The sequence below is a fragment of the Monopterus albus genome, unplaced genomic scaffold (assembly GCF_001952655.1).
Source record: "Monopterus albus unplaced genomic scaffold, M_albus_1.0 scaffold507.1, whole genome shotgun sequence".
Lineage (NCBI taxonomy): Eukaryota > Metazoa > Chordata > Actinopteri > Synbranchiformes > Synbranchidae > Monopterus > Monopterus albus.
Window position 1 is genome coordinate 34,739 of NW_018128387.1, and position 23,507 is coordinate 58,245.

General features: G+C 39.6%; 2 protein-coding genes across 7 annotated transcripts in view; one reads left to right on the plus strand and one right to left on the minus strand.

The window, feature by feature from the left end:
* Positions 1–8,339: 8,339 nt before the first annotated feature.
* Positions 8,340–16,912, minus strand: LOC109952866 (uncharacterized). Of its 6 annotated transcripts, XM_020588164.1 has the most exons (7): positions 16,686–16,912; positions 15,488–15,570; positions 15,042–15,173; positions 12,025–12,164; positions 10,658–10,810; positions 9,840–9,920; positions 8,340–9,192 (listed from the first exon to the last, which is right to left on the minus strand). In XM_020588164.1, exons 3-7 carry the CDS (start codon positions 15,158–15,160, stop codon positions 9,074–9,076), a joined length of 612 nt encoding a protein of 203 aa, XP_020443820.1. In that variant the 5' UTR covers positions 15,161–15,173; positions 15,488–15,570; positions 16,686–16,912; the 3' UTR covers positions 8,340–9,073. The 6 variants fall into 6 exon arrangements, with proteins under 6 accessions (XP_020443820.1, XP_020443819.1, XP_020443818.1 ...); XM_020588163.1 differs by having other exon boundaries at positions 12,025–15,170; positions 15,488–15,530; XM_020588162.1 differs by having other exon boundaries at positions 12,025–15,173; positions 15,488–15,530.
* A 128-nt stretch (positions 16,913–17,040) lies between these two features.
* vsnl1a (visinin-like 1a) overlaps positions 17,041–23,507 on the plus strand; it is a 41,458-nt gene continuing 34,991 nt past the window's right edge. Inside the window, exon 1 of the mRNA XM_020588165.1 lies at positions 17,041–17,271. The gene's annotated coding sequence lies outside the window, so the exon portion shown is untranslated. The remainder of the gene's footprint in view (positions 17,272–23,507) is intronic.

Consider the following 23,507-nt stretch of genomic DNA (forward strand, 5'->3'; position numbering starts at 1 on the left):
CCCAATGCAATGACACAATGTTCCTGTTCTTACATGTAATCAGTCATCTCCACCCGACTTTGTCTGTGTCCACTTGCCGCCACCAATCATCTGACAGTTTACGGGAACTACTGCAATACACTGTATATCCATCATTTCTGTGTGATATTACATGTAAAAAGAGCAGCAGTTATGACTGCAGCTGTGCCCAGAGCTGTTTTGTCACGACTGTTGTGGAACCCTGGAGGAGTCAGGTGGGTCTGTGTGGAATGAAAATTATTCTGGAGGATCAATGCACTATATACAATTTCACTGACAACACCCTAAGCCTCCCTCTTGCCTCCTTTCTCCCACAGCTGAAATAAATACACCTAATTAAGTACCTGAGGGAATGCTTACTCCAAGACACCCAGCCACACAAATTAAAACAGAGCTAAGGATAGTGCATAGTGTAGCCATTTTTAACTACAGCCGGTTCTTTTATCTGAAGACCCCAAGAAGTAACACTCAGGAAACAGGAATCAGCTTTACGTAGATTTATTTTCTTCTGGTTAAATGCAGAGTTATTACAGCGCTGGGCTCTATGAGATGACAAGTCTCCAAGAGCCTAGATAATCAAAAATCATTCACATTTATCTTCTCGGGCTGGGACTGCCCTGTACATGGGTGGTCACGTAAATATTCCAGAATGTTCGTATAAGCAGTATGTGTGTGTGTGTGTGTGTGTGTTGTTATCTTCAGGCGTTTTTTCTATTTTCAGGCATTTCTCTCTAACTGAAAGTGGACATGCAGTTAGCTGCGTCACTTACTTCCCTGATTCTGTTGTAAAAAACCCCTTACTCATGCTTCAGACATGTAGTGACTAGTTCAAGCCCGTCAGACTTCACGTCTGTTAAGTAGCATAAATTAATAGTATATTTATCTATCGTTTCCAGAACGACACTTATCTATGCAATCTATTCTTGCACAATTTTCCAAGAAGATAAAAAATACTACAAGTTGACTCAAAGTTGAATATTATAACTTTAATGCATGCATAAGAGCCAGGTTAATACTGATACATGGTGCTGTTAATGAAACACAGACAGTCATACTAAACTCTATCATTATAAAAGCAAAATAATACTAACAGTAAATAAAACAACTGTAACTCCTGAAATCCAATCCTAACACCCTGAACAAATCAAATGAGGTTGCTCAAGATCAATACTACAAATATTTCCTAATGGTGCCACCTCAGCACCTGTGGAGTGCATGAATGTTTCTGAAAATTAGAGATGGGGACTTTTCTTTGATGTAACTCATGTAGTGACACTGATGTCAGTATGAAACCTAGTTTGCTTCTGCCATTCAGTAAAGGCAGCATGTCTCATGAGCCCATCAGCAGGGGCCTCATCTAGAAACACTTGTATAGTCAAGTATTTGTAATGACCATACATCAAACACCTCCAAAAGCTAAAAGGATTTTCTCACTTTAATGTTCAATGTCAAGCATGTACTAGATATATGCAAATTGATATTGGATTATGTGTGTTGTCATATCAACTGTTTTTACATGCTTGAAATAATAAATCAAATCAAATCAAATCAAATCAAATCAAATCAAATGTTAAACTGACTGTACAATATGCTGAATGTTCACTGAACTTCTCCTGTCCTGCTTCATGTTGGTTTACATCTCATCCAGCAACATGGAACACAACAGCACTGAGCGCGACTCAAGAGCTCGAAGTTTTTTTGGCCATTCTGTATCCTGTGTGCACCATGCACAGCTGGTAACTCACAGGTGTGCAAAGATGCAGTCCGTTTAGGTTGCAGCATCACATCTTCATATAAACAAGTGTGTCTTCTGTTGCTGATAAATATGGTGTTTTTAGTAGGCTGCTCACCCAAACAAACCATTTGATCACTTTCTGATTGCCATTTACAGTAACCTACTATTTAATCCACCTTCCTCATTTTTAAACTGCCATTTGGTTATAAAATGCATACAGTACATTGTAAGTATGACTTTATATCAGTATTTCATTCTTGATCAAAGTGGTGGATGGACTAATTGATACTGATAGCCCAACCAATAGGATGGCTAAAAGCTGTAGGACTGAATCTCTTACCTTATTTATGTATCTATTTCTGAAAGAGCAGGTACCGTTTTCTGTTATTTACTTGTTTCCTATTGAATTATATTACCATTTATCACTGCGGTGACATAATGCCCATAAAAAGTGCTTTCGGTTTTGAATTCAGGCCAAATACAGCAATTTCCTTGCTCACAGATGCCACATGGAGTTAACTGCTGCTGGGGTCCCAACATCATTCAGCAGAAACAAGGAGTGTGCCTGGCATTTTTATGATGACAACGCCAAGCCATTTCCAAGAGTATCCACTTGGAAAAACAGTGTCTGAAGAGAAAAATCATAAATCAGATTAAATGATCACAGAAACTAACATGTCTTCTGTCTGCTTGGATCCCCAAGCTTCTGCTCTGCAGAATCTCCTCACTGCCGAACCATGTCACAAAACAACAATAAACAGATTATTTGTCATTTGACTCATACAGATATATGGCAACCATGAAATATTCAAGAATATGTAACCTTGGAAATGTTCCTAGCTACAAGTTGTGAGGTTAAGAAAACAGGCATATCTGCTGAGAAAAGACACCTTTTTTTTTTTTATCCAACTATATGTGCGCTAAATATTCTAACTTTATCAAGTAGTTTCCCCAAAAGAAGCAAAGCTCATCCCTGTAAAAACATTTCTATGGTAGTCAGTTCACAGGAGTTATACTAAAACAGTTTTAAAACTATTTTACTTCTGACATCCATCCATCCATCCATTTTCCTCCGCTTATCCGGGACCAGGTCGCTGGGGCAGCAGTCTAAGCAAAGATGCCCAGACTTCCCTCTCTTCAGACATTTCCTCCAGCTACTCCGGGGAATGCCGGTTCCCAGGCCAGCCGAGAGAAATAGTCCCTCCAGTGTGTCCTGGTTCTTCCCCGGGGCCTCGTCCCAATGGGACATGCCCAGAACACCTCCCTAGGAAGGCGCCCAGGAGGCATCTGAAACAGATGCCTGAGCCACCTCAGCTGGCTCCTCTCGATGTGGAGGAGCAGCGGTTCTACTCTGAGCTCCTCCCGGGTGACTGAGCTCCTCACCCTATCTCTACTTCTGACTTCTCTTATAATATCTTTTAATAATAGCAGCTCATTAAAATAGTTGCTCTTTATAAACAGATTAATGGCACAAACTGCAGACATCTAAGATGAGGGAACAAATTCCCCAGCTAGTCCTTCTCCCAGCATGCCTTTGGGGTTAGCCAACAGCGATTAGTCATTGGGTACAGTGAGTTTATGACAGCCCCTCATTTTCAGGTCAGCTCAGTGACTGTGATTCAGGACTAGCACACACTTTGAATATATTCTTTTAATCAGCCCAGTGTGAACATGTAATAGCATATATATTGAGTTTGCAGCCCTTATAGGCCAATAGAAAGCATAGATTCCTTCCTGAATCCTTATATTTTTTACATTTCATATATCTGAATAGCGGTGTACAGCATTTAACTGCAAACCTGAACTCTGGAGACAGCTGAAATACAAAAGGCCAGAGTTCAGAGTGTGGGTGGATTAAAATGGTGCTGCTGCCTGTACATAATGAAGTGCCATAATGGAATTATGAGAGATTTTGGCACGTGTTAGTTCAGGCCATTACTAAATGGCTCCACCTACGTTCTTTTAGCTGATAGGCCCTGGCCCTGAGTCAGACTCCACACACTCATCTGGATTTTGCCTCGGCAAAATAACCATACGCCTCATCACTCTGCAGCAGATTTTACTGATGCCCACAACAGCACTTGATGTTATGGACCCTAATGATGATTTAGCACACGAGACAAGCTGTTCTGTTCTAACCTACAAAGCCAAAACACACTAACTGTGAAAAATAAGTGATAATTTACCTTCATCCATCCAAAACCACCTCTAAGGTATAGTTTACTGCATAACTTCATAGCTGTAATTTTAGCTGTACAGATGTAGAACTTAACAATAGTCATGACCTTCTGACTGACAAAGCATTGCTGCAACAAGTATCATATCTGATACCTGTTGTTAGCCATTTTGAGTGTCAGGTCTAATAAATAACTTTTATACAAAGACCTCTGCTTGTCTGGTTTCCATTTGGGTCAAAATCTGAAAAACCTACAACTTGGTGCTTAATAAAGCAGAAGTGCCTGGAAAAACAAAGTCTGTAGGTCAAACACTGTCATTCACAGTGATTAACATGGGAATCTTTACCAACTTTACCATCCATCCTATATAACATAAATGGAGCCCCAGATCAACGGAACCCTTATGGGAGATTACAGAACTAGACTTTTGGCATGCTCTCACCACCGTCATCAAAACACTAAATGTGATTATACAGTATGTCTTAGAAGAAGGGACGTCATTCGTTTAGGAGAGCTCAACAGATGCAAAATTTATTTTGGGGGCACTGAAACTTTTACACTAATGCCTTAAATATTTAGACACAATATAGTGTGAAGGGAAAAACTGAATGCAAAGACAGAAAGTGTGCACAGATCTGTCTGTCTTGGCATGTTTGACTTTATCGACCCTTCTGTGTGCAGACCTTTAACAAAACCTCAGGGTAGCTGTCCTGCTCACCACCTCACCCCACCTCCCCCCACCACTTCTAGTTGATCTAGGTATTGTCATGAGTCAGCAAGGGTCCTGTTTATTCAACCAGCTCTGCTATTTGCTGCACTCAGACAGGTCTCCTGTCAGGTCAATGCCAATTTTCACTTTAGTGAAACAGCAGTGGGATATATTCAAATGTTCAGAAAGATTCCACATTTTTGGCTTGGGTGAGATAAATCAAGTGTAATTTAATAACTTTAAACCATGAAACTCCACCCCCACGTAACACTATTTTTGTTTATGTCCACTAAGGCTCTCTGCTAGATGTGCTTTTCACAGCTATCCCATTAGAATAAAGCTAAAGTATAACATACACTTATGATAAAAGTATCCATTAAATGTAATGTTTGTTCTGGTCACTTTGGTAGCATTATATTCCAGCAGTGAACTCAGTAGCGTGCAGAGGCGAAGGTGTAGTTGACCATTTGGTTCAGCTACTGTGGCCCATTGATTGCTATTGATCTGAAAAGGGCAGCAAATTAATGCAGGCTTAGTTTATGTGAGTGTGGAAGTGTATATGCAGTGCTATAATGTGTGTGTGAAAAGTAACCTCACTAGCTTAACTAGCTTAAGCCCCGCTTATTTGGTTCAGAAAGATGCTGCTGTCTGCTGCAGACACTGTGATACACAGCTCCACCTTTGAGGTAATTCAGCTACTGTACTGAAATACTGTCAACAGTATGTACAACCCTTTGATATAGACACATACCTGCCTCAGTGTGTACTCCATATGACAATGGAAAAAAGATCAAGCTGTAGTATTTTCCTTGCACAAGAGAACGAAGGCGTTATTTTCATGTTAGATGTGAGATATTTTTTTGCTCGTTAATCTCCACTTTGTTCACTAACTCTTTTTATTCTCTATCTGTAAATACCCTGGGCCAAAGAAGGATCAGAAATTTAGTCCTATAATAACTGCTCTTACTAGCAGTTGAAATAATGACGACATATCAGCTGATGCCCATTAATTATCCTCTAGCTTTCCAGCAGTAAGCTTTCTAAGTATAGGCCTCAGTGATTCTTCCTACACAGTGAAGCCATGCAACTGATTCAAGGGGCATAAAGGGAGGAGGAAGTGTGTGTATTCTGCATATTCAAGGTTTCTCCCTGAGCATAATAACGTTACTTGCACTCTCACACTGGGATAATTCCTGTCTTCTATTCGGTAATGAAAATAAACAAATGCGTGTATGCCTAATCCCTTTAATTTTGGTGGTGGGCAGGAAATTAAAAACTGGAATGCTAATCACTGCCAGGTTTCATCTGTGGTATCTTGGATCCCTGGGTTATGCTAGGAGCTCATAATTTGTGGTAAGTGAATTATGCAGTGAAACTTTAGTGAGGGTGGAGTCATATAGTAAGAACCTATGTACATGAGAAAAAAGATTTGTGGCCTCATTGGAGGCTTTCAAGGCTCCTCACTGTTTCTAATGTCACATTCAAGAGCCATAATATCACACTCTGTTGAATGAAACAGGCTTACAATTTAATTCAGTTCACTTATATTTGTATAGCGCCAAATCACAACAAAAGACATCTCAGGGCACTTATTATTATTATTATTATAGAGGAAAAACCCAACAAATCCCCCTTGAGCAGCACTTGTTGGCAACAGTGGGGAGTAAAAACTCCTTTTAACGGAAGAAACCTCCAACAGACCCCGGGTCTTGGTGGGCGGCCTTCTGCCTCGACTCGTTGGGATGAGAGGATAGAGGAGAGAGAAAAAGCATTCTAGGCCTATAACAGCATAAGGGAAGGCTCAGGGTCACTTGATCCAGCCCTAACTATAAGCTTTATCAAAAAGGAAAGGCTTTGCCTCCCGAACTGAGACTGGGAGCTGGTTCCATAGGAGAGGAGCTTGATAGCTAAAGGCTCTGCCTCCCATTCTACTTCTGTGGACTCTAGGAACCACAAGTAAACCTGCACTCTGAGAGTGAAGTGCTCTGTTGGGATGATAAGGCTCTACGAGGTCTTTAAGATATGATGGAGGCTTGTCATTAAGGGCTTTGTATGTTAGTAGGAGGATTTTAAATTCTATTCTGGATTTTACAGAACTGAGATATGCCCCAACTGGAGCCACTTTTCAAACAAAGCTAATGACTGTGCATTTGATGTTACTTAATTCCATCAAATTTTGCACTTTATCTGCTTTTATTTGTACTTTTGTCTTGCATTACTCAATTAACAACTGACTTCAGTGTGCTGTTTAGCTGACTGTATAAACACTGTTTCAAAATTTCCAGAATAAAGTACAGTACGTCCAGCTCTGGTGTAAACTACTCAGAGGTTTGTCTTGGAAAGACTGAAGTAAAGGGGTACAAAATATAATGAGAACAGTGAGAATCCACAGTCTGCCACAGCTCTACTAAAAGTACTAAGTAAAAACATTTGAAGCAATGCTCATTAGACAGTGGAAAGCAGCATTTTATGGCCATATAAAAACTGAGAATAATAAAATGACTTTCTAAAATCCATCAGACAGGTAATCTAATAAAAAATCATGCTTATTGTGATTCTATAATTTTTTCCAACTGCTAACTGCAGCAATTAATGTATTTCCACACACAAAATGTAACTTTCCACTTTCCTACAGTACTGCATGTAGACTATGCCAAATACATTTTTTGAACATCCTAATAATAATAATACTCAAATTCATTAACTGTAAAGCTGCCTGAAATTAATTCTCCACCCTCATTACAATGCATGTGGTAATGCCTCATCATGCTTTAATTTTGAAATGTGACCTCAAGTGAAGTGCTACTAAAAGTAGCTTGTGTGTAATCAATAAGAAATAACAATAGATGAAATGCTGTTCCAGCAACTGCAGATGGAAATCTTATCTCATTCAAGACACTGAATGGAACATTAAGTTGTTAGAATAGTAGAAATTGATGAATAATATATTAGTAAGGTGGCCGTTTGGAGGAATGCATACATCATTACCAATCTCATTGCCAGCCATTACCAGTGAGTAAATACAATAGGTTAGCTAGAGGTGAAAAATATCTACAGTATATCCATGTGAAGATTAATTCATGCAACAACCAACAAACAGAGTGGGCAAATACTGCTCAGGCACAAATAGTGTCAAAATGACAAAGTCATTATCAACCAGAAAAAAACAAACTAAATATTCTAATTCAGTGCCATAAGCCTTCACACTGTGCCTGATTAACAAGGCAGACTGAATGTGTAGTGTCTGAATCTAATTATTTTTGGAAAGTCATACCATGGTGGTGTTCCTTTTTGATTTGCACTTGCCTGCCTGCCAGCTGAGACACCTTGCTCATGGAAAGAAAACACTCCCCTAAAAAACTATTATATTTACTAAAAACTCCTACCTTTTTGATTCAGAGATGTGATCAGGACATGAAAAAACATCACAGATACAAAACTGGTCCAACTGCCTATACTGAGGGGACTGCCGCTTAGAAAAAAAAGGAACAAGTGCAGCCTATGAGAAACATCTTAATTACTCTTTTAAAAAAATCAAACATCTGGTAATTTCTACTTTTTCATTTTGCTCCTTAAGAGAGATATCTTCAAACCATGTTATGTTTTAGGTAACAAAGTGGTACAGGGTGCAGCTTTAGCAAGCAGGTTATTGGCAACTGAAGACTAACGCAAATCTGAGAGAGGTATACTGCATTTCAATGACATTATCAGGTTTATAGCAACCACCTTTGTGTTTTGTTTGAACCTTATTTAATGGTAAAATCAGAACACCACAACAACAGTAAATATGCAGCTCATTGACCCTGGCCTAATACACCTACACATAGGAGAAACATGAGGCTTATTTGTATCAATACAACTACAGTAACACATAGGAATCAACTGTAACACAGCTGAATCAAAAGTGAATGTACAGTGCGAAATATGTAAATACTAGTTGATATAAATATATAAATACCATATAACCAAAAATAAACAAGAATGTGTCAGGGAGGAAAGCAAACTAATAAATATATCAATAAATAAATAAATAAGTAAATGTGAGAAATGTTTAAAAGCAGCTGGAGAACTATGGAGGAAGCAGGTTGCTGTTCATAAACACCAATACTGACAAGGTGTCCTTGGGCAAGGCACTTACTTTCTAATCGCAGTGGGAAAACAGCAGCACACAGTGGGATTAAATGTGAACCTGAGTGGGTGTATGTAAATGTGAAACAGGATATTGCCTGGAGTCAAACTTCCCTAAGATAAAGCTGTAGCAGAACTGTACAGGAACAAGTGCAACTCATGAAAACTGAATGGAGGCACATGAAAACCATGAACATTTACTGTAAATCAGTAAACAATATCTAAGCTGTTGAAAACGACTAAGCCATTAAGAGGTGCGTTAACATTCTTGCACATACAGTATCAACTCAATTCCTTTTCCCATGCTCATTTGTAGGGGTGCGGACAGTGTAGGTGCTTGGTCTTGGCTCTCTTTGAAAGTCCAACCCGGATCGGGCGTGTGCATGTTCTCAGTGGCTCCAGTCTCTTGGGCTGCTCTGGCAGTACTGCACATGAAACACAACATCAAGGGAAATGTAACAACACAGTATGAATCAGTCCCTCATGGCTGCCAGCACTGATGCTTCCATACTGTAACTCACAGCAGCACCATAAGTGACTTGTACTCAGCAATCAGGCCTTTCTTTTCCGTTAATGGTTCATCACAGTGAAAAACTACAAACAAGGTGGCAAGATTATCATAATGTTTCAGAATGTAAGGAGCAAATCGACTGGCTATTAGACTGATTTTGTGACAAGGTGAACCTAGGCAGCCTGTTAGACCGACACTCCTCTTACATATTCAGAGGTCAGCACACTTTACTCCCAGCAAGCACACTTGGGTTTATAATGCAGTGGAGACCAGCAGAAGTAGGGGGGATGGAAAGAGAGAGACTAGATGAAGCAGGCTTAAGTGCTACACTACATTTTTATGCTTATATTGTTGTCTTTTTGATATTTTACTTCTAGATGGGTTTAATGTCACTATATAATAGAAAATAAAAACAAAATGAATTTCAGTTAGTCTAAGAATAGTACTATAGGTGTTAAGTTCCAGATATTAATATGTATTATTACACATTAACCCATCATTTTGTCATTACAGTGCTCAGGGTTTTCAATATTTTGTCCGCCATAACAACATGACCCTCACCGTGTGTCTGTTGTTCTACAAATGGCAGACACATGAAGGATGGAGACCACAGTTTCCTTCTCTGCTCCATCTCCTGGGGCTCTGAAAAAAAAAAAGTTGACAGCCAGGAAGGACTGACTAATTCTATCTTGTTTATTGCTCTTCACACTTACACTCATGGTGGTGTTATCGTTCCACTGCAGCTTATTGAGCAATGGAAATGAATATCTGAACATGAAAGGTAGCTGTGTCAATTTAAAAAAACAAATCCATCAATTATTTATCCTGAACAGGGTCACAGGGGTGCTGGAGCCTATACCAGCTGACATTGGTCGAGAGGCGGAGTCCACCCTGGACAGGTCGCCAGTCTATCACAGGGCTGACATGCAGACAAATAACCACACACTCCCTCCTACAGGTAATTTAGAGTCTCCAATCTACCAAAGCTGCATGTCTTTGGACTGTGAGAGGAAGCCGGAGTACCCAGAGAGATCCCAAACAGGCACAGGGAGAACATGCAAACTCCAAACAGAAAGGCCCTGGGTTGGCCGGGGCTCGAATCCGGAGAATTCTTGCTGTGAAGCAACAGTGCTAACCGCTGCTCACGAAACTGCCCAACAGATAAACCAATAAAAAAGTAATTACATTTCCTCAGTGAATTAACCTGAGTGACCCTTTAAAGTAAATCTGCCCAACATCCTGGAAAAACTGTCCTAACCATACAAGACTGAAAACAACAGAACAAAAGAACAGTTTTGGTTGTGAATATATTAATGTTAAGTTTTTTTTTTTTGTCATTTGGCCAAAAATACTGAATTAAAAAGATGTGAACTCTGAACCTCTGTGTTTCTCTGCTGCCTTCACAGATGTTTCTGGGCACATGTGGCTGCCAAGGGGCACCTCCTGCTCGCCATCACAGCTACCAGCTGCAGTACAACAATCCATTGGAACACCTTCACACATTTCCAGCCTGCACTCTTCATCAGCATCATCTATTGACAAGTAACAAAATATTTTTTTGGCATCATTGTTTGAATATTATCATGGTGTCAATAATGATAGTTAATAACAAACCTGACATTTTAATTTCCAACAACTTTTGCACATTTTTGTGTACTGAACCTAGATGTGTAAGTTAGTCTTTTCACTTAATTTCATTGAAATATAAAGAGGAAGTGGTTCAATTTTTAAAGACTACTGTAAACTATGTAGGACAGTGCCTAAACTGTTTTTCAATATGTGGAAATTTGAGGAAAAATACTAAATTGACTGCACTGTTTGACATAACAGAATGGTGTAAGGATAAAGTTATTTAGATGGTTCAGATAGCTAAACGAATAGTTTGACATTTTGGAAATACACATATCCATGCTGAGAGTTAGATGAGAAACTGCCTTATCATAGCATTAAGACTGAAAGCAGAGGGTCTGTCCAAAGTGGAAAAATATCAGCCTACAGTTTCTGTAATCCCTAGGAAAAAACGAAGCATAAAAACAGGTTATGTGAGGTTATTTTCTGGAATACTAGGCCAGGCTCAGTGACTTCCTGAAGACACTGCAGCAGAGGCTGGTCTCAAGAAAGCATGAATAAGAATTTAAGAATATTTCACCAAAAGTCTTCCTTCAAGATTTGCTCATAGAACTGTTTCATTTTCACTATCAAAGTGGATTTTCTATATGCACACTAAGATAGCTTTTATTGTTAAATTATATTTGAATCACTTCTATATAATTATATATTGTAAGTAATAACTTAAACAGACAATCTTTGTGCTGCTGTGACAGTACATTTGTCTAGTGTTGAATGGTAACTCTTCAAAAAGCAATCATATCCCTTTGTTTTATTTTCTTGTTTATTTAACAGGGGCAATGCACAGTTCATTTATTGCATCAGATGTGGTTAAAAGCCAAATTCCATCTGTATCCCAGAGGATACTATTTATAGTGGTTGTGTTAGGATGGTGACACAACTGTCAGCAGCACCAAGAAAATAATGCCCTTTGGGAAATACTGGCTTTGTTGATATCTTCACAGTGTACAACCATGTTTTATCATGACACTGTAAGTACTGTGCATAATAATTAAATAGTGAATAATAAATGCTTACAATGACATTTGTACATGAAAAACATGGACAGCCAATGAATATGAATTGTCAGTTCCCTATATACTGAACAGTAAAGATGAAGCACATTAGCTGTAGTTACCTGTTGTTGTGTCTCTGTGGCATCCCAGGTGTGGGCTGCTGAGATGTTCTTTGCAGTTTGAAGAGTCTGCCTCCAAGGGTTCAGTTATATCACTACTCTGCTCAGGTGATGATGCTTTGTCGCTTGCACAGTCACTTGTACTGATATCAAAATACAAGTTCAGCTCTTTTAAGACCATGTTGAATTGTTTTTGCATTTCAAACTCAGGGTAGTCATTCACACTGGAGACTGCGCTGTCACTCTTAGTGGAAACAGTGGTGGATTTTGACTGCGTATTCATGTCATTCAGGATGTTCTCACAGAAATCACAGGCTGATTCACAGTCAGTCTGTGGCTCTGGCCATCCGAGAGCAATAACATCTGCTGCTGAGATGAAGTTTGGGAGTTCACTGCAACTTGTCTCCCTGTCTAAATCCCCATTATCCATGTTGTCAGTGTGACACTTAAATCTTTCCATCTCCTCCTCACCCTCCTTCTCCTCTTCCGGTGTCTCCTCATGCCTGTCACTCTCAGCCCCTAGCATGGAGTGGGAAAGTTGTTGCTGGGGTGTTTTCAACAGCTGCCCTGGCAAGCTGGTGAGCAAAGGGATGTTGCCTGGGCCAGCAGTATCATCGTCATCGTCATCTAGTGAGAGCTGGATCTTTTCGAAAGTATCAAAGCCACCCAGCGCTCGGTCGTAGAGAGTGAAAGCAGATGGCACTGGAGAAAATCTGTCACTACGGTTTAAGCCTGTGGGGTTGTCGTTAGCATTTTGTGAATGGCTTAAATCATGTTGATATGGCACAACTGCATCACTTGTTAGAGGAAAAGTGAAGGCCAAAATGTTATCTGGACTTTCAGCCATAAATGTCTCTGCTCTGTGTTGGTGACTAACTTGGGGTAATTTGTTGCCACTCAAGTTACCGTCTGTCCATTCACTGATACATTCAACATGAGATTCTAGCATTGTGTCCGTTTTGTGTTTAGTGTGTTGCTGCAGATCATCCTCTAATTTCAATATCTCTGAGTTTTCATGCCGATCAGGCTTCATTTCTTCTTCTCCCACATTTGTCACTTTGTTTCTTTCCTCTTCTTCAGTTGTCTCAACCATCATGGAAATATTAGCCATGTATACATGGTCAGAAAAATACTCAAGCTTCTTTTCTAGTTGATCTTTGATAATTATCCTGTTGCCACATTCACTAATTTTTCCCTCTGTCCAACTACGTGCTGTTTCATTTGTGTCTTCTTTGCTTACCTCATTTAGTTTCAGAAGTTCTTCCACTGACTCCTCTGTTTTCTCTAAGCTCCCGTGCTCCTCAGTTCTTATTTCTTCTTCATAATTTGTAATTTCTTCTGTTTGTTTGATCTCAGTAGTCCTGTCCATTCTGGTGGTTTCTGTCTGTGAATGTTCAGCTTCCTGTGTTTTTTGGTTGTCAAGGCTAACAGGAAAATAGCTAGATTGATCCTGCTCATTCAACTGATGTCCCATAATACTATAACTTTCTTGTCTTCTGTACCCAGCAGGAGGAGGCTTTTCGAGCCTGCATAGTCTCCTACTGGGAGAGGATTTCCAGTGACTGCCACCTTTACTGCCAATCATGTCATGTGTTTCATTGGTGGTGATGGAACAAGTCTGTGGTTCTGTGTATGGCTGACATAAGTCCTCTTTTTCTTCTTTCCCCTGCTGCATTCTGCTTTGGTGATTAAACTGCCTGGTTGAACTGGGAGCTGAAACCTCCTGTGATGGCCTGACAGCAGAACAAAGTGGAAGAGACATTTCCATCTCACAGACTTGCACTGATGGAGATAATTCTACACCTGCAGTACTCTCTGGGTTACAGCTTTTCTCTTCAGCCTCCCTTTCAGTTTCACTCCACATTGCAGGGTCAATAACATTGAAAGGCAATGCATCATTATCTCCTTCAGCAGGTGCTTCACCGATTCTTGCAGACATTGGAGTCTCTGTTGTGTGATCAGCCATTTCAATCCAAGCTTTGGCTATCATTTTGCCAGCAGCATGCTCTCCCAATGCCTCACAGAAGTCATCAGTTTCAAGGCTCCCATTCTCAACTGAAATATTTCTTGCTAAGACCACATCATAACTAACAAATGATCCCTCAACACATTCAGCAACAAAGGGGACAAAGTTTCTGCTCATGCCATTCTCATTAACTTGCCCTTTTGTTTCCGCATCACTTATGGCAGCGTTTTCATTTGCAAAATGCTGCAATTCTAATATTGTTTCCTCATTTTTTCCGTCTTCTGTCAAGCTCCCAGAACTGTTCTCTTCAGGGTTTGTGTAGAATGGTTTCAAGTCTACATAAGCACTGGAAGATGTAGGACTGTTCCACTCCTTCTCTTCCTTTCTGAAAAGGTTATTCTTATCACAGTTGTGCTCTTCCCTCTTCTGATTACTTGCTTCAAATTCAGCAAACTGGATCCACACTTTGCAGAAATCTGCATCAACTGGTGCATTTACATAAGTGTGATCAGACTGACATGTGACCTCCTCATCACATGAACTAATGGTGAATGCTTGGATTTGACTGATATAGTGCTGCACCTGTCTCCCATCTTGGTCATTTCCAGCGTGAAGGCAGTAATCACCAGGGTCCTCGTCTACAAGTGATTTCCCTAGCCGTTTGCAATCAGGATTACAGGACATGTCAGTGCTAGTATCTGTTGACATGTGAGAGTCTGCTAATGCCCCACCTGCATCATCAAGGCGGTATAAGCTGAGCTTGTCACTTTTAGTGAACGGATACTGCTCATCTTTCTCTACATGTAGGAAGTGTCTCTCAGCAGTATAACAGACTTCAGACAATCTTGCATGTGTATAATCAGTGTGTGAAGTAGTCACCTTAACAGTAGGCATGGCAATTAATTTAGTGTCTTGCAGTTGCTCACAAGGTTTTTCATCTTGAATATCCCAATTTTCTGTTGTGTATATTTTGACCATATGGTTCTGAGGGGTGCTCTTTGATGGTGGCAAGCTACTGGTTTTCTGAAATGTCAAAAGCTCTGGAAAGTCAAACCTGCTTTTCTCACTGTGGTTGTTTGTCACTGTACAAACTGTCTTTGGTTTTGAGGAGGATGGTGACGTAAGCTCTCTCTCTGTTTGTGGCCCAATATCTTCTTGTGTGATTTCGTCCATTTTCTTCTATCTACTAAACCAAAAATAAAAATACCCTGAGTGTGAACACTACATCTGAAAGCTGCACTGCTCAAATCAATAAGTGTTACTCTATGAAAAACAATCATGTCAAAAATATTTCTAATGCTACTTTACTTCTGCTAGAGAAAACATTTGTATTAAAGCTACTCATAGCCTTTTGAGACTGGATTCAATCTAGTGATTCAAAACAGGCAAGTAGATGATGGTCTTATAAACCTCAGTCTGTACTATAGTACAAATTTCCATCTGTATTGCAGTATCCATAATAGCAGTGTGCTCTGTTGTATAAAAGCTACAGCAACTCACCTTATTCCAAACCTGCAGCTCAAAACACATGGAGCATGTACCTCTGAAGCAAAGGACACAGCAATATTCAGTGAGTGGATTCCCTACATCAGAACAGATTGTTACACAGCATGATGTGGATTCACTGCACAGAATACAGAAATGGCATTATGGTACTGTCGCTGTTCTGTTGCCTAATTTATCTCCTCAATTAGGAACTGCCAGGCATGGGTTTGTAACAATAAACACAACAGGCCCTTTTCACATCACACATTTTGACCTTTCATAGCAGAAAAAGCACAGGTGTTAATAATTACATTAAAGATGGGTCCGTTCAAGCGTCCCAGGAAACTATACCAGTGTTTCAGTGAGCTGGAAACGAAAGAATTTTATCCATCATGAACTGTATAATTTACACCTGTGTTTTTCTAGCATGTCAAAATGTCTTCTGTGGAAAAGCCTATATGCTTTACCTTCATTTACCCCTCAACTTACTAAATGTTCAAGCACAAACAGTATTTTTATTTACAGCACCAGATTTGCAGGTCTGTATTTGAAATATCAAACATTCTACAATATAACATGACAAAAATAATATGCCAAATAAAAGCATTGGGTTCCTACTGTCATCTATGGTTTGTAGCTGATTGGATTTAATATTTCTATAACCAAACAAGTTAACTATATTATTGTGTGCAACATCACATAACAGTTAAATGGCGATCTATTTGTGGAAGAAACTCTTATTTGAATTTTAATTTGTATGTGGATTTATTCATGCTACCTTATTGTGACCAAGGAAAACAAAATTCTTCTGGCATTCAGCTAGCTACTGAAGCTAGCTACCATATTTGACAGCGGTGACCAGGGGGCTAACCAGAGAAAAGTACACGTCTTCACACAAAGGACGTGCTTGGTCAAAAGTGCCTGAATTTCTTGTTTGCTTTTCTTTGAACTACCCTTTAAAGCAAAGCTGACATGGTCTATACAGCATATGGTATTTATATTATGTTAAACATAATGACCACGTTTCATTATGCACCTGACAATCAGTGGCATTAACAAAGTCAGCTAACATTATGCTAGCTTGATGTATTCTATAATTGGAAAATGGAAACAAACCCTTCATTAAAACGTACTTAAGCTATTTGTTAGCTGACACTTAAGGCTAACGATGTCATCTAGTTCTTCAAAGAGCTATTACTCATTGGTTACTCACCTTCTAAAGTAAGCTACTTAGTCAGGTTAGCTGTCATTAAGTATGCAGCGCGAACGTAGCGCAGCTGCGACAGGACCTAAAGTGAGAAATGTCCCTGTTATTGCCAACTACGTTAATGGTTCTCCTAAACACTGTATCTGTATTAGGCGAAGGCACGACAGGATTAGTTAAGACCAAGCTTAACTTTAATGTGGCTCGTGTTAAACTTGCTCTTTGTTATTTTCTTTATTCTCATCCCAGGGTGCCCACTAGGAGCGAGAGACACAGATGCAGTGCTGCCTCTCTCTCTCTCCCCCCGTGTCCGTCTTCCTCCTCTCACTACATCAGCAGCAGTGTGTGCTTAGCAGCATCATCCTACGGACCTGCACCGCATACTCTCTGTCGAGGCACACTTTTCTCCAGCATAAAATAAAATAAAAACACAACAGAATAAAAGAATACGCAGAAAAGAAATCTTAAGCTACTACTGGCTCAACGGAGCACATTTCCAGACGTTTGAATCGCTTCTTTTTTCCGTGCTTCCAGGTTTTTTGACCACTTCAGACATCAGACCGGACTTCTCCCGTTGACCCCGCACTCTCGCAAGGTAGGATGGATTCTCTGTGTGAGCTAATGTTTACTCACAGACCTCCCAGGTTTTGATGTATATTAGCGTTATGCAACCTGGTGCGTCATCCTTTCAGATCAGACAAATTTATGGATTTATTGGCGTTTTAAGTTCATATTAATGACAGAGAAATGACAATAAAGACACATATCTAATATAATCTCTACAGCTGTTAAATCCTGATGCATTTTACGTGTTTTGCACGCAAAACCGGGACTTAATCAACATGAGATGAACATGGTTATTTTGCTTGGGTTTACTCTCATTGCCTACACACACACACACACACCATGATTTCGAAATATCAGTGTTTAATGCAGTCTTCCTGATCAATGTCTGATCAGCTGTTTGATCTATGTCAGTTATAATTGCGACTTTGCGTGGGATGGCTTGGTACAACATACAGAATAGTGTGATGTGTCCTGGTGTAATTTGGCACTGATGAAAGGTTGTGTGCGTTTGTGTGTGTGTGTTGTCTGGGTTTGCAGGAGGAAGACTGGGGGTGTGGTGTGTTTCTTTAACCCACACTGTCCTCACTGGAAAGCTACTTTTTGCAAATCAGTGCAGGCATGACCACCTCTCATCTACCAGCCGCCTGCACTTATTGCTCCCCCACCCCTCCTGCACACACACACACACACACACACACACACACACACACACACACACACACACAATAAGAACAGCATGCAGAAGTCAACTAGATTTGCCTGAATCAAACCCTTAAACTGAATTGGCCCTATCTGATGGTGCCTCCATGGGTTGGGGCTCTGCCTGCCTCTCAAGGTCATCCTCTGTTGGCAAATGATGATAAAGAGACAGTGTTATGCAATAGCTTACGGCCTGGCTCACAGACAGATCTACTGGTTGTTACAAGGCCATGAAATTACTCATTTGACAATATATCTTTGCAGGCTGTACCCATTGGTTCATGCGTAATTAAAGCTACATGTTTTTTTTTTTCTTTTTGCCTGGGACAATGTCCCAGTAGGCTAGAAGACAAAGGGCTATGACTCAGGTTTAGAGTCAGCATGATGCTCTTCTCTGCATTGCACTGCAGACTGACCCAGCAGGTCTTATTCCTGGCTCTGTCCCGCTCATTTCTCCTGCTAAAATAAAGCAATGGCATTTGCTGATTATGCACCAGCTTTTCTTTGTAGATGTAAGTAAGTGGCGCAAAACATTACCACACATAAAAGTAAGAGCTAACAGGGGTGTGGGGTGCGTTCAGGGTTTTGTGCTAGTGTCGTGCCTCTGCATCTGTTACAGATCACACCCTAATTACTTTCCTATCACTTTTTTGCATTGATTTTGTTTTACTGTGACTTACACCTCTTCTCTTTGTTAATCTTTTACTGCTGGTACCAGAGAAGAATTGTAGTGTTTTCCGCTGTCTATCAAGTGATTGCTGAGCAGCACTTATCTTACATGTAGAGGTAGTTCTCACTCCATTTGTCATTTACTGCACTACATGGTTGATGGTAAACAGTAACAGAACAGCTGAGGGAGTGACAGGGCTCATAGGCAGCTTTGAAAAATTACAGTGGATGCATTGACTTGAAAGACAAATATAGATTGTTGATTAGTGCTACACTCACCATTAAAATCACCCAGGTCAGTGGATACAGACACAAAATGAAGGCCTTAACAGTTTTATTCCAAAATGTGTAGGAAGATGATGTTTTGAAATTGCTCCACCATGTCGCCATTTACGTCACTTTAACGGTTGTGCAGTTACAGTTTTTATAAAAAAGTAAGCAGAGGGGGCGGCATTAAAAAATGTGTGATTTATACACAGAAATTAAACACTCAAGATAATTTTCCCCTGAGAATCTTTAGTGGCCAATAGGGCAGAGCTAGGAGCCTTCTCATATTTTATAAGCTCTTGTTTATTGTTTGGCATTAATAAATTCATTGACAAGGCCCAGATGCTTTACTGTATACTATAAAAAAAGTTGACATTATGACATGAAGCCAGTCCACCAGCACCACACTGACACAATACAGATGCAGATTTATCTCTGCTGCACATTACATGAATTAAGGGTGACAGAGTAATGAGTAACACTTCCATTATGATGCAGTGTGAGGTATTTGTAAGCACACTGTGAACATATTAGAAGTGGACAAACATTTAATACCACATCAGATGATTCTAACATTTGTCAAAAATGTTTTTTCTGTTTTGTGTGCTGCAGCATTATACAATATGCTCATGATGTACTTGAGATGACTTGAATGCAGCACACTGAGCAAACAAGCTCAATTTTTAATCACTACTGCTGTCAAAGTACACACAAATTCACACATACTGCTTTTATAAACATTTGTAACAGACATGCAGTCTTAAACACATACTCTATATGACCACATGCACTAGTTCACATACATACAGTATAAATATAAACATATTCACTTTGTGTTTCTATGATACAGCCACTCATATGCATACACAGTTGTCCAGAAACACATACAGTGACATAATGGTGAGGCGATCACACGTCTTTTGCTCACCTCTGCTGGGACACATCTGTCTGCAGCTGCTGCTGCTGTTTTCAGGCTCAGCCTGTCTTATATGACAGCCTATACTGCAATAGAAAAGTATTATCAACTTACTGTGCACTACCTCCTCAGTTTTACTGCAGTATGCCATATTTTGCTTTTATTCAGCAAGCAGTTTCAGTTCAGTAGCAATTTACTGCAACTGAAGGAAGCATCAGTTCCCCTTTTCTATGGAGAGAAAATAGTCTCAAAAAATGGTGACAAATGCATCTTAAAGCAGCATTACCTAACTTCTCCTCTAATTTTGGGCCATTAAGGGAAAAGTGAGAGTCAAAACAAGCTCAAGCATTATCGCCCTCCTCTTTGCCTCTTTGCCTCCTGCCCTGTCTCTGATAGGTCATATGTGGCCACGACAGCTGGAGGCAGTTGTAGCAGTTAGGTAGCGCAGCAGTAATAACCGGCTCCATAACTAATGTATACAAAATATAAAGCCCAAAGAGCCTATCGTGTTTGGTGGTATTGCAGTGACACGATGTCAAATAAAGAGGTTTACATTTTAGTGATATGCATACATATGTCTGATGTTGTTTGTAGTGGATGTATCTGCAGTAAGACAAGCAAATTATACAGAGGAATGTTTTTCCCAGTAATATTGATACAATACAAATGTTCCTGCCACTATGGCGTCATGTTCAGTGTTACATACTTGGCACACCATGAGTTATATGTGAAATGAGAAATTTCATGTTATGCCTTGATAGTTGAACAAACTCCCCACTTTTCTAGTTGTGTTGATGGTGTAAATTTGAAGAACTTCTCGCTAAAATGCTACATGGACAACAGTGCTGGGTTTGACATAAACTGGAACGAAACCGAGCAAAAATTAGCTAAATTGCCAGATATTTTATCTTTGCATTATTTATATCCATTGAACTGTTAACTCATGTAACTTATCTTCTTATTCTGCACAGTTTCATCCCATCTCATCCCATTGCACTAGTGTTTTATAGGCTTAATATACCTTGTCTATTAAGTAATTTGAATCCATAGTCTGTTGTACATCGTACATTACCCTACATATCTTACTGTAAATATCAGTTGTACATATCCATCGGTAAATTAGTTCTGACTGTTCATACTGTAGATACTGCTCACTCTTCACGGCTGTTATTGCACTTCTGGTCAGATGCAAAACTGCATTTTGTTGCCTTGTACTTGTACATGGGTAATGATAATAAAGTTTAATAAAGTCTAATTTAATCTGATCTGATCTAATCTAATTGGACAACAAAACGCTAACATTGCAGTCAATTGGAATGACTCAAGTGACAACCTGAATAATTCAATACAAAGGTACAAAACTGAAAATCTAACGGTAGCCTGCTAAGCATGGGAACATATACTGTACATTTTAGCTAGCTACAGTAGTGTTCCGTCTATATTTTAGTCCTTTGAAAGTTTTTAATGCTTTCCATCCCCAACATGCCAAACCGATGTTAACCCTGGTTTTGCCTCCTTCTTTGTTACGCTCTTTCTGTGCTACAGAACATGGCCTCTTGGGTCTAACAGGTCCGCTCCCATCCTGGGTTTTACCTGCACAGGGAGCCTCCATGGTTTGTGTTTGTAATCAATCATACTGGTTTGAAAAATCAATTTTATAACCCTGGATTAGTGAAGGCGTGGAAGAAGTGCTATGCGGATTTGAACACTGGCCACAGAACACAATGCCTAAAGATAGCATGGCGGGGTGGGGTAGTTTAGTACAGCAGGAAGGCAACACTTCTAGACAATTTTTTAACTTGATTTATCAAAATTTGTGCTAAATCTTAGTTAATGCAGCTTTAAAAGATCTATAAATAAAAACAAGATTTACGAATGTATAGGATGATTTGTGGGGTTTATGTATTCATTTATTTATAAATTGTTCAGTTCACAAAAAACAAATTGAACAAATGTCAAATCAAATCAAATTTATTTATATAGCACTTTAAAACAACATCCAGCTGACCAAAGTACTTTACATGGCAAAATAAAATCACAATAAATAACTAAAATAAAATAAATAAAATCAGTGCAAATAAAAATAAAACAGCACAATAACAAACACACATAACATACGTTCAATAAATTAAAATTAAGTTTAAAGGAATTAAAAGGAATGCATCAAGCCCTGCTGTGTATTAAAAGCCAAGCCAAAAAAATATGTTTTAAGCAATGATTTAAAAGTACTGAGGTCAGTAGCTGACCTAACATTAAAAGGTAGACTATTCCATAATTTAGGGGCTGCAACAGTAAAAGCACGGTCACCCCAGCCAGTGGAGAAAAGCCAGTACCGGGGTTATATGCTCAAATTTCCTAGTACTTGTCAAAAGACGAGCAGCAGCATTTGTGTCAGTTTTACTAATAAATACTTGATAATTTACATATTCAACTATTATTAAGTTTCAAGTTCATAATATGATCAAATATTCTTGTGCAAACTAATATAATAAAAATATTTGTGAATTTCTTTTGTATCTTTTTTAACTGATTATTAAATGTGTGTGGACAGATTGCCTGACACGCAGATCAGGTTACATTTGTGTCCATATTTTACAATAACACTGAGCAAGGTATTTGCAAACACCACAAATTACAAGTTTTCATACACATTTGTAAATCTTGTTTGTAGCTCATGTAACACACATTTATCACTGTCAGTGACACATTTTTCTCTCTATATTTATTGACTCCAAAACACTAGTGTGTTTGGGGAAGGTCACTTTTCTTTTCAATAAATGTAATTCTTTTGTACTGACAAGAACTGGTTAAATGGTTATTTGCTGGTTAAATGACAAGCTTAATGTTTTATACATTCTTAATGATTGCGAAAAGGTCAAGTTAAAGGCTAACAGCTTGTTATATTTTGATATGTGCTGTCGCCACACAGCAAGAAGGTTCCGAGTTTTAGCCCAGGCCGACCCGGGGCCTTTCTGTGTGGACTTTGCATGTTCTCCCTGTGCCTGTGTGGTTTCTCTCTGGGTACTCCGGTTTCCTCCCACAGTGCAAAGACATGCAGCTTAGGTTGATTGGCAACTCAAAATTGCCTGTAGGAGTGAGTGTGGGTGTGTGTGGCTGTTTGTCTACATGTCAGCCCTGTGATAGACTGGCGACCTGTCCAGGGTGGACCCCACCTCTCACCCAGTGTCAGCTGGGATTGGCTCTAGCCCCCTGCGACCCTATTCAGGAATAAGTGGTATAGATAATGGATGGATGGACGGATGATTATTAGTGCTTAGTTCATGGTTGAACCTTGTTTTTGTAGAGGGGGTGGTAAGACCCCTCTCTTTCCTGCTCTATGGCTGGTTCTCCTATAGGAGTTGGCAGGCAGGTTGGGTCATTAGTCTAAAGTGGTGGCACCTGTGTAGGCTGTCTTGTGGTTATATTAAGCTGTCCTAACACACTTTGGTCTCTCGCTCTCCTGTTTGTTTTGCCCTTTGTTTTTCGCTGAGAACACAAAAACACATGTGCCACTCTGTCATGCATTGCAGCAATTTCTCCACACCACATACCTATTATTGCTTGAGTTATGTGACTATTTTCTATAATAAATTTAATTGGCCTTAAAATTTGCCTGGTGATTTGTCTTTGTCATTGGCAGTGAGCCAGCTTATGACAGGTTACACACAAAGAGAGAGGAGAGAAAGCATGTGTCATATGAGCTGTTAGAGTCC